This window comes from Poecilia latipinna, unplaced genomic scaffold, assembly GCF_001443285.1.
Source record: "Poecilia latipinna isolate Pla-1442-1.1 unplaced genomic scaffold, P_latipinna-1.0 Scaffold1492, whole genome shotgun sequence".
NCBI classification, from domain to species: Eukaryota; Metazoa; Chordata; class Actinopteri; order Cyprinodontiformes; family Poeciliidae; genus Poecilia; species Poecilia latipinna.
In genome coordinates, this window is record NW_015114108.1 from 46,410 (window position 1) to 58,467 (window position 12,058).

Here is a 12,058-nt window from a genome sequence, read left to right on the forward strand (position 1 = left end):
CGAGAGAGAGAGAGAGAGAGAAAGTCCAGAAAGTCAACATCTCTCTGGATGTTGACTTGCCATCCAGATAAAGAGAAACAAACAGAGAGAGAAAGAGAGAGAGAGAGATGCTTCCCTGAGTCTAATTACATGTACGGCTCGGAGCGCTGGCAGAAACCTAAATAGCAAACTTCCTCCGTTACAAAAACTTCTGAAGATTCTGCTACGGGAGAAACGGTTCTGGTCTGAATGAGGTCCGATAATTAAAACCAGCTGAAAGCAACTATAACTAAAATCATTCAATTTTAGATTAGGACAAATATCCCAACTAAACTTATTTTATTTTCAGAAATATATGTACTTTTTCAGCCTCTCAAAATGTATATAAGCAATATTTGACAAAAGTTTTATTAAGTAATAAACTCAGATTTTTATAAAATATTCATTTTTTTTAATATAACATAATCAAAAACAATTTTATTTAAAGAAAATTTATAAATATATTTTCTTTTTTAATAAACCATATAAAATATTTAAAATTTTGCTAAATATTCAGTTAATTTTTAACATAATTCTATAATTTTTAAGTTAAAGAAAATATTTAATAAATATATTTTCCTCTTTCTATACACTATATAAAATATTTTTAATTTAACAAAATATCCAGTTTATTTTTTAACACAATTCAATATTTTTTAAGTTAAATAATATATTTTATAAATATATTACCTTCTTTTTGCTACAATATTGATGGGTCAAATCAGCCATCCAAAGAGAAGGGATTGCTGCAAACCACGCCCACATGTATGTTAGGAAGGAGAGATTGCTGCAAAGGCAACAACTTTGGTTTAAAAGAGACGATCAGAAAGCAGCAAAGACGCCGACAGCAAAGGTGGGAAAGGGAAACTACGAGGAGTCGATTTACTGGAGGTGGATGAAATCACAGGAGGAGAAGAGGAGAGCGAAGAAGGGCAGAGTGGATGAAAATAACAGCAAGAGTGAAAAGAAAAGTAAAGATTTTCACCAAACTAAAAGAATTCCTCACCACCAGAACCAGATGAATCACAGTGTTGGTGGCCTGCTGCACACAAGGCCCAGTGCAGGTCATGAAATGGACCATGCATGGATGAAAAAGGTCAATAAATGGACCACAAACGCTAAACTAAACAACATGTGAATCAGCCTGAAAACCAGCATCTCTTTTTTATTTTAGTTTCTGCGGCGGCTTCACTCCAGGCCAGAGGAGACAACTCAACGGACATTTTACAAAATGGAGATATTTTTGAACGAAAAGCAAAGTGGCCAAACAGAGCTGGCGCCTCCATAAAACGCTCCGCCGTATCTTTTGGTCGGCTTATTTATAGTTTGAGAAATTTAAGTAAATATGTAGCACCTTTGGAAAATTTAGAGTCAAAACTTTAATGCATCAGTTTTGAATAATTTATTGCATAGATTTTAATGAATTAAAATTTGGATCGCAATTAATCGCCTGTTTACATTTGCTCGTTTCTGGTACAAATAGAAACAGCAAACAGACGACAAAGCTGCTTTTCTTGGCTCACTGAGGGTTAATTTCTGGTTTAAAAATTATCTTATTGGACCCTGGCAAAGACTATTTTTGTGTTTAAGTTAGCCATAAGCCTAAAATAGCATCTGAATGGTAAACCTGTTGCAGCAGCAAAACATCCCAATGCTAATGTTAGCATCCACAGTTCACATTTTTTCAAAGTTACATAAATGACGAATGTCTGTTTTATTTTTTTTAGTGTACATTTGGGCAAACAGTGCTGTTTTAAAGTGCTTTAAAAATAAAACCGTATTGTGTTGGAAGATGCACTTTATTAAAAACATTAAGCATCTTTGTTGTTGAGATCATATTTTTATTCATTCAATTATTTAGAAGCAAAAAAAGGTTAATGAGTAGAAAATGTTGCTTATTTTGTCGATATATTTATAATTGTGATTAATTAATTGCAGACTCTGAGGGGTCAGATAGGAACCGTTTAAAGTAAAACATGACACTTCCTGTCCTCAGTGGGCGTGGCCTGAGTGATGTCATGATTTGACCATTGGGTATTGCTGATGCGGATGAATCACTGAAGGTTTAGCTTCTCAGTGAGTTTGTTTGGAAGATTGTGTTTCATGGTAAGATGTCAAACTTCGAGGCCTTTCAGGATGACCGAAAACTCTCCGCTTTGATAACTTTTATTCCCCAATGGGTAATGAACAAAATGACCAAGTTTGAAACCAATTGGTCAAAATCTCTAGGTAGAGTTCAATCAAATGTGGAAGCTGTAAACGGCAAAAATGGGGTCAAAATTGGAACTTCAATCCAATATGGCCGACTTCCTGTTTGGTGTAGAGAATTTTCTGTACATCTTCAGGAGTTCTCCAACTGTACCCAATTTCATGCCTCTATGACAAAGTAAGGTCAATGTGGAGAGCATTTTTAAAGTCGCCTATTGAGCCGTTTCTGCTGGGATTTTTGCGATGACCTTAAAAATGCGTAAATTTCTCCCTTTTGTCCGTCAAGTTTGTTGAGTTTTCAGACATGTTTAGGCCTCCAAAAAGCCAATTCACTTGGCAAAGAAATGCTATGATTACAATCTGCAGTGCTTAGCTGCTCGGGTCTAACAAGATTGAAAACACTGAAACCAATACTACGAGTGTCCTTCTAGGAATGAGATGTTCCTGTTGCCACGGTTCCAACCCAAAAACAAAAACCGGGCCAGTGGCGGATCCCAGATGAGGAGATGCTCAGCCACCACATATTTTGGAAGATACTCACATTTGGCCACTTATATCCTCTCCTGATTCAGGAATGAGTCCTGAGTCATTCTGACCGGTGATGCCAACATGTTTCTGAACTCGAACAGGCAATGGGGGAAAAAGGCTGCGGTGAAGAGTTCAATCATTCCTGTTGTCCGCCTGGTCCATGGCGCGTGTTTGTTAAACCAGATTTTATATAATAAGACCAACTGGCATGATTACTGGAGCCAGCATGGGATCTGGGATGTCCTCTCCCATTATGTCCTCTCGTTCTACCTCAGGTGTGACCAGGTGAGCCCACCGCTGAAACGGTTTCACTGCTGCAGCATCATTTTTATACGTATGATCGCATAATGGTGAAAAGAAAGTACACCCTCCTCCTGTTTTTACATACAGTATTAAAATAAAAACAATAAAAAGATTTGGGATATATACAATATTAGATATACGTTAAAAGAGTAAAATAAATTATTCAATTCCTTTTTTAAATAAAAATTTATAGCCTAAAATGCAATAACAGCATTTATTTAGTTAACACTTGATCATTTGAAGCAACTGGAGCTAAAAAAATATTTTTAACATCAAAATGTGAAAAGCCCAACCCTTTCTGCTTAACATTTATACAGTGTTGATGTGTTTATGTTTTTTAAATTAATAATTGGATAGCAAAAAGTGATTAATAGGAGGTTTGGTTGTTTTTTTAGCAGAATTTGAACCGAGTGAAGCTTGAGGAGTTTTTGGCAGAACAAAGAAGTTGTTAATGTTGTTCTTTCAGCAAATTGTCTTTTTTGGAGTCTCTATACTCTGATTAACGATTAGTTGATTATTGAATTAGTTGACATTGTTTTGAAAATCAATTAATCACAATTAATTTGATTAATTGTTTCAGCCAAACAGAATGACCTTAAAGCATAGCGTAAAGTTTTGCCAAAAGCCTTAAAAATAAATATATTGTCACTGAATTAAAAAGATTTGGTGGTGGTTAAAGAGAAAATCTGCAGAATGTGCCAATTTTTTATCCGATTAATCAATTAATCGATGACTAAAATAATCAAAAGTTGAAGCCCTAAGTCAGAGCGATGCTTAAAACACAATGAAGCACAAATCAGGCTTTTACTGGCTGGTTATAAACTTGAACTCTACCAACATTTGGCATCCAACCTGAAAATCAGACATTCACCCCATTATTTGATCAGTTTGCTTGTTTTTCAAATCTTATGTGGGTTAATGAAAGTTTTTTGGATTTGATTTTGCTGATAAAGAACACAAACATTTTAATTCTCCCTGTTTTCTCTTCAGATCCAGGGGAAAACACAAACATGGCTCCTTCACCCCCCCACGCAGACAAACACAGGCGATGTCTGGGTCTCATGTTATTATGGACATGCTGAAACACTCAGACAACTATTCTTGTGTATGTGTGTGTGTGTGTGTGTCGGTGCTTTCCTGCTGGTGTTGGAAGTGATTTGGAAAGAATGCAGTGGAAAAGGGAGGTGCGTCGCGGCCGTTAAACCAGCAGGGTTGCGCCCCAAATGAAAGCGCGCCACTAACGAGAGCGGATGCTAATTGAAGAGCCTCCCAGTGTGGGGTCACAAACACACAGACACTCGATTTCCAACGCGGCTGAGGAGGCAACAGCTGCTCCGGTTTCTACAACATTTCAGATTCAGCTGGAAGGAACCAGTAAAAGCATCATTATTGCGCTAATCAGAGAGAAAACGGAGGTAATTAGTAGCACTTACTCATCCCCACTGATCTATAAACACACTGGCCTGAAAAATATCAACTTCTAAATGCCTAAATTTATATTGTTACTGCTGCTCTGCTGTCTTAATTAGAGATTATTAATTTGAACATTACAATTTTAAGTATGATGCTAATTATACCCATCAGGCACTTAAGGAATGAAACAGACTTTCCATTTTATTGGTGTTGCTAATACTTAAACAAGAATATGAAATTAAGTAAAAATATGTTTGTTTTACCATCAATGCTTCTAAAATTCAGCTAAATGGCATAAAATTTACAACTTTTTTAAAGAAACCTTAACACTATTTTACAATAAATAAATATTAATGTATTAGGATATGCACTTATAATATTAATTATTCATTATTTTCATTATTTATGTATATATTCATGGTCTAAAGTTATCCGTTGAATCAAAGTCAAACAATTGATGAAATAATATTACAATTTCTACAATTATGCCGAAACTTTACAGGAGGGAGACAGAGTCCAAGGACCAGGAGATTATCACCCCGCTGTCTGTCTCTTTATCTTTTGGGTGCCTGAGTCTTGATGCTTTTTCAAGGTTACGTCCAAACGCAGGATTAAGGCCTAGTTCAAACATATCCGCATATCTGGGAAACGAAAACGTTTTAGACTTTCATCCACACAAGAACTCCATTCAATATCATTTAACACAATTATTATAAAAATTCAGACCAAGGTGGAGATTTGAGAAAACTCTATTTGTGTTTGCATGTGAACAAGGAGGAAACGGAGATTTATAAATAATGTGCCAATATATTACTTGACATGATTCCCAATGGAAACTGTCTTGTGTTTTATTAATTTTATATTCTAAAACGCTATTTAAAAGTAGTTCAAAAAACCTCCTGTCACTATGTTCAATTCCCAGCAGGAAGTCGTGTTTTTTTTAACCAATCTGACTGGCTGACAGGTTTTAGACTTGTGCTACACTGCCCCCTATAGGTCAGGGGTGTTTACAACGCTCAGAGGCAAATTAGAGTGGATTCATGTGGATATAAACTTTTCTGAAATTGATCCTGTGTCTATTATATTATTTTTAAAGATGTGGCAGACATATGTCCTTTTATGAAGACCTACCTACGTGTGTATGAGGACAACTGAGAGGTGGGGGAGAGGGAAATTCATCTTTTTCTATATTAATATGCTTTTACATGTTTTTATGTAAATATTTTACTATTATTACAATAATTATGATTATTCCTCACTAGCCTGATTTATTTGTAGTGAATGATGTATATGGATTTTAACAAAAACATGGCAGCCACTTCCTGGATGACTTAATAAAAGCTTCTGACTGCAACTACATTTGTAGCATTAGCAGTAAATATTGTTGTGGTATCAGATACTACAGACTTCCCGTCCGTCCCAGTGCTTCTCGTATTTATGGGTGTTGTGAAGAGCTCCAGTGACGAGGAGGTTAGCATACCTGCTGCTCTGTGATTAGCCCGGGGTGTGTCGGCTCGATTTCATTGCTGTAGTGCAGAGGCAGAGTCTGACAGAGCTGACCGAGCAGCATGGCCACTTCCTTCATGCTCCGCCAGCAACATACCAGCACCATCTGAGCCGTCACTCTGTAGCCCTCCCCATCTGGAGAAAACACGCGCGCACACACGCACACACACACACACACACACACACACACACACACACACACACAGTGAGGTGAGAAGGAAGACATCTGTGGTTCCAAACATGGACGTTTTGTTATTGTTCACTCTTACTGTTTGAAAATGTCACACCGATTCATTTGGATGAGTAAACTGTAAAAATTACAGAAATTAATTACTAAGTCAACCTTCCAGACCACTCCGGTCTTCTGTTTCTGGTCTGCTCTGGACCAGAACCAGAACCAAACACGGAGAAGCAGAATTCAGTTTTCCTGCTCCACAAATCTGGAACAAACTTCCAGAAAACTGCAAAACTGCCAAAACACCGACTCCCTTTAAATCAAGGCTAAAAACCCAGCCGTGTAGAGATGCCTTTGGTTTATAATAACTGGAATATTAATCAATATATTTGCTTGATGATTGGATTTGACACAACATAATGTTTATTGCTCTTTACTGAATGGTTACTGTATTACTGTTTTTATTACAAAGCACTTTGAACTCTTGCTGCTGAAATGTGCCGTACAAATAAACTTTAACAAGTAAATAAACAACATAAAAAGAGGAAACACTTCCCCCTTTTGGACAACCCAGGTACTGCAAGAGAAAGAAATTCAACAAACTGAAAATCACGATAAAAAGACAATATAACCTCTTTCAAGTCTAGCAATTCTGTTACTTTTATTATAATACTGACAAAAGGAAAGCTGTGTGTGAAAAGTTATGTCAAAACTTCCTGCTTCCTCAAGGGACGAGGTGGGAAAGTAGCAGCCAGGTGTTCCTAATCAAATGCACCTACATAATTGTCAACATCAGTAAGATTGGCTCTATAAAAGCAGGAATCTAGACAGTTTGAAGCTCTGGAGCACACAGGTGTATGTGTGTGAAAACAACACCAAACCAAAAACAAAAAACAACCCATCTGCAATAACCTCAGGAATCACTGGCCTACTGTTTAGGAAAGGTTACAAGAATATTTCCAAACAGACTGATGTCAATCAGAGAGAGAGAGAAGGCGAATCCAAAGTTGTAACATTTGTTACATTTTCAGCTGCTGTGGTTCGATTTCACACAACAGGATGTCAAACAAACCAAACTAATTAAAATCCTGTTCCCCTCCTCACCTGTGGGGGCGCTGCAACAAGAACTGCTGAAAAAAACGACATGAAAACTTCAGAAAAAAACACTGAACGCGACTTCCTTTTTCACATGTAAACAAAAATGAAGATTTTAGCAACTAGGACTTATCTTTTATCTTTGGTAAATGAACCATTTCTCCTGCTAGCGCTGAATTAGCATGTCCGTTTAGGTTGTATTTACCCAGAATGCCCTGCGCTGTAATCCACTTGCTGCTTTGGAACGATTTCTTGTCCACTTGCATCCACACATCCATTCAAACCTGATGCTAATTTGCATTTTTACACAGATGAAGCAGATGAAACAGAAACTTTGAGACTGACTGAACTCGTCTCATTTAGTGCTTTTAAATCCAAACTAAAAGCTCTTGAGGCCGATTCTATAACATGTACCTGATTTTATAGCATGACTTTTTCTTTTAACTGTTTAATTAGTTAAGTCCAGGCAGGGAGTCCACAGTTTTCTCTCTACTCTGTCCTGCCTCTTGTCCAGGTCTTCTGAGGGAAAGAGGTTTTTAATCTGAATGGGATTTTTATTCTGTTAAAATAAAGGTTAAATAAAAACAAAGTAAGAAATAAAACTGTGCCAAAGTTCACTTCAACCGAGCTGAGGCCTTATAAAGCATTTTGAACTATCTTGTTGCTGAAATGTGGGATACAACTAAACTTTAACTGAGCAACATGTAAACAAGAAACATAAAAAAGATGAAACACCTCCCCCTTTTGGACATATCAGGTACTGCAAGAGAGAGCAAGATTCAACCAACTAAAATTATGGCAATTTCCTGCACCTGCGTTTAGCGGCGGTGTGCGCTGCGTCTGGGCCTGACTTTGATCATCTCCTTCGGGTTTCTCCAGCTCTCTGGCGCTGTTGAAGAAGTCGTTGGAGTCTCTGGGCTGAATCTCCTGCAGGATCCTCTGCAGACCTCCAGTCGTCTCTGTGTAAACACTCATTATTAACACACTTCACAGGTTTCCCCTACAGGACGGAGGAGAAGAGGACAACTACACTGTAAAGGCAAACAATGTACTTAATTGAAAATAGTCAGTTAAATCAGTTCCATCACATTTCTATCCACACTCAGTTTTAGTAAGTGACTTTGTTGATGAAAAGTCTCACCACCTTACTCTACTTGATTTGTTTGAAAATTGTGATTTTTTGTCTGTGTTAAAAAGTACTTCACTGCACGTATCCAAGTACAAATACTTGGTTTTAGCAAGAATTGCTAATACCTGCTAAAGTATTAGCAAGTATTAGCAATACTTGCTGCTAGTAAGCAGCTAGCTTTAGCTGCTTACTTGAAACAAATAATGTTTACTTACTCGCTAATCTTAGGCTTACTTTCCTTACCAGAGTCGGTGTCCATGGGGATGAGTCCCTCCGGGGACGAGCTCTGGACCACCGGGGACACCACATCGGACATCCGGTAGCACACGGCGATCAGCTCCGACACCAGACCCGTCCACTGCTCCGTCTGACTCAAACACCTCAGAGCCCAGACGCACAGATCAGATTTACACTAGAGGACCAACCACGGGGTTTCACCAGCTCAAACTTAACACCGTTTAAGATCTTTATTAATTAAATTTAAGATTTGTATCACTGTAGAAATGTATGAAAGAAAATTTCTTGTTTAGATTATCACAGAACGCACGCAGCGTCGTTCGGGTTGGTGACAGGAATGAGCCAGTGGCGAGGACAAACGTCGTAGCTGATTCCACCAGCCTAGCTTAACTGGCTGTGCTAGTTAACGCCTTTTCATCTGCCTACATTTCCCAGAATGCTGTGCAGTTCTGGATCGGAGTTCAGTGAATAGTCTATAAACCAGACATATTATTACGAGTTGATATTTATCTAATACATATCAATTTATTGTCCATCCCTACTTACCAATGGTAGAAGCGAAAAAGCTAACTAGCTTCCTAGCTAGCTCGGGTTTGTTTGCAGCTAGTTAGCGTTAGCCGCAAACTAAAGATATCGCAAAACATTTGTCTGATGAAACATAAACTACGTAGACTATTATGTTTAATTAAACCATAATTAAATTAGGACTGTGATCAACATATTTTCTGATTCAATTAAGACATTTTAAGGCCTAAATTTAAGATAAAAAGCGGTTCTCATGCTCACTCTGTGTTCAGACGCTGCAGGACGGCAGTGATGCAGTGCACTCTGCCGTAGAGCGGAAACGAAGCGGCCGCCTGCAGCAGCGACGCCTCGGCTCCGGACAGCTCCGTCTGCAGACGGCGCAGCAGCAACCGGATCACTGAGACGAGAAAAACGGTCAGAGGTGACAACAGCACTCACACTCTCTACTCTAGTAGAATTACAGACACTGGTATGAGAAAATACTCTAAAAGTAAAGAATAAGTTTTGAAATCTACTCAAATAGAAAAAGTAAAAAGTAATTTCCACCTTCAAGAATACAAAATGACTTTGACGCGTCTAAAATACTTAAAAAGTTCTACTTTTTGTGCGATCGGTGGATTTTTTTACCATTTGATTTTGTTTTTTTCATCATGGAAGTAAAGAGTGAAAATGTGTCAAACTCGAGGCCTGAGGGCCAAATCCGGTCCCCCATAACCTTTTTATATGGCCCCAGGGTGCTTCAGTATTATTTTATCAATCAAATTAAAGCAGTTTTTTATCTATCTTCTGATAGATTACATTAATCAGTCTCTCCAATTTCTTGCGAATTATCGTGGAAATTAACACAAAATCAACAAATCCCAGCAAATTTTTCAAAAAATGGTCAAAACATTTCAGTTTCAGCAATGCTAACAGCTGCCTCAGCCTTAACTGACGTCAGATTAATCGAGTAATAAAAATATTTCTAAATTAGCACCACAAAAACTTTTTTATTACAAAAACTATCACAAAATCCTGGAGGGACTGAAAAGATGTTCAATATTGTTTAATTTTACTAATTTATTAATGTCTCACCGGCCCTTTAAGAGCGATAATTCATGATCTTAATTTGGCCCAAAACGAAAATGAGTTTGACACCGCAGGAGAAGAAAGCAGGAGGAAGTGAGTAAAAATAAATGATGAAAAATTTACTACAGTAAAGTAATAAGTTACTTTTACTTTGTTACTGCAGACATGTGATCAACGCTACGACCTGCTGAGGCTGCAGCGGTTTTTACCTGCCAGCGCATTGAGCTCCAGGATGAGCGACCGGGACGCCTCAGGCCGGATCTGGAGGTCCAGACCCGGATCGCATCGCAGCAGAACCGGGATCAGGTCTGGCTGCTGCAGCAGCAGGTGCAGCAGGTGGGCGGCGGTGACACTGTCGTAGGGTTTGGTGCTGGTGCTGAGGTCCAGAGCGGCCCGGAGAACAGAGAGCATCGTCTCCGGAACCTGGGAAGAAACAAATGGATCGGCGTTGAAACAGCTGATCGAAACGACAAATCAGAGAAAAACTGGAGGAGAAACGAAAAGAACGAGAGAGAGAAAGATTCATCCTCACAGAGTTACAGAGAAAACCAGAGTTTAAGAGTTTAATCAGTCGGATTTAAAAAATACAGTTCAGACTGAAGGAAAGGAAGAAGGATGGAAGAAAAAGAAGCAAAGGATATAAGGAAGGAAGGAGATGGAAAGGTGAACGGCAGGTAAGAAGGAAGGATAAAAGGAAAGGAAACAATGCAAAAATGAAAGGAAGGAAAGGTAGTGAAGGAAGCAAGGAATAACAGACATAAGGAAACCAATTGAAGGATTCAGGGAAGGAAGGAAACATTTAGTGTTTCTCCAGAAGTCAGACTGGTTTCACTGCCCACATGGACAGAATATTAACCTGGAGTCCAACAGCAGATGGAGGAAGCTGGCTCAGCAGCGACGTGGCGAGCTGCTTCACTTCCAGGAAGTTGCTGGCCACGCAGTTCAGGACGTTCTGAGCATGTGTGGGGGTCACGACCTCACCGAGGGCGAACAGGCCGGGCTCTGGGAAACGGAGTGAGGAGGAGGCGGCGGTTAGAGACGGATGGATCAGTTATCAGCATCTGGTCGTAACCATGGTTACCAGCGGTGAAGGAGAAGAGCTGACTCAGCAGGTTCAGCAGGCTGAGGGACAGGAGGCATTTGGAGAAGGAGGCTCCAGGGAGCAAAACCTCCAGCAGGTTCCCACTCAGCCAGCGAAGAAAAGCCTGGAACCAAGAAGATTCCCTAAAATTAGAGTTCCGGTTCAGATCAGATGATTGTGGCAGCGACTCTCTGCTCACCCTGTACTGATCCAGGGAGCGCTGGTCTTCAGCCCGGCGCTCCTGAACGAGTCTCTTCTGCAGCAGCTGGCTGCTGTCCTTCACCCTGCAGAGCAACTGAAGCACAGCAGGTGGTTTATCAGACTGCGAGGAACCGACAACCATCAACATACTGGACTGGACAGAACCTATTAGCCTCTACAGCTAGCAACGCGCATTGAGCCAAACTGTTCCGATGCGCATGAGCAGGAATCGGTCACAATCATACCGTCATAATTTCTTCTATAAAATAAGGCTTAAATTATGGCATTATTTTAGCGTTAATTGACACAACGCACTTCGCAACACAGGTGCATGTTATAGTTGTCAAAGTCAAGCTATTTCCCACTTTCTCAATATACTAAAAATCAAACAAATTGTTTACTGATCTCTTGGACCTTGTTAGCTAGCTATTGCAGTTGTAACCAGGATAATTTTTTTAAATTTTTTTTAGATTCAGTTTTATTTATTTAAAAATAAAATCCTCTTCTTAATTTCTTTACCACAAAATAAACTAAACGAGAATAAACGACAATCTTCTTCTTCTTCTTTTTG

The 12,058-nt window shown here is 39.0% G+C and overlaps 1 protein-coding gene across 1 annotated transcript in view; it reads right to left on the bottom strand.

Moving 5' to 3' along the window:
- The window catches only part of thada (THADA armadillo repeat containing), a 56,189-nt gene that overhangs the window by 34,630 nt on the left and 9,501 nt on the right, over positions 1-12,058 (bottom strand). Inside the window, exons 14-21 of the mRNA XM_015057796.1 lie at positions 11,486-11,581; positions 11,287-11,410; positions 11,062-11,207; positions 10,415-10,628; positions 9,399-9,534; positions 8,619-8,755; positions 8,059-8,205; positions 5,951-6,111 (exon numbers count right to left, since the gene is read on the bottom strand). Coding sequence (XP_014913282.1) covers positions 5,951-6,111; positions 8,059-8,205; positions 8,619-8,755; positions 9,399-9,534; positions 10,415-10,628; positions 11,062-11,207; positions 11,287-11,410; positions 11,486-11,581 — 1,161 coding nt within the window. The remainder of the gene's footprint in view (positions 1-5,950; positions 6,112-8,058; positions 8,206-8,618; positions 8,756-9,398; positions 9,535-10,414; positions 10,629-11,061; positions 11,208-11,286; positions 11,411-11,485; positions 11,582-12,058) is intronic.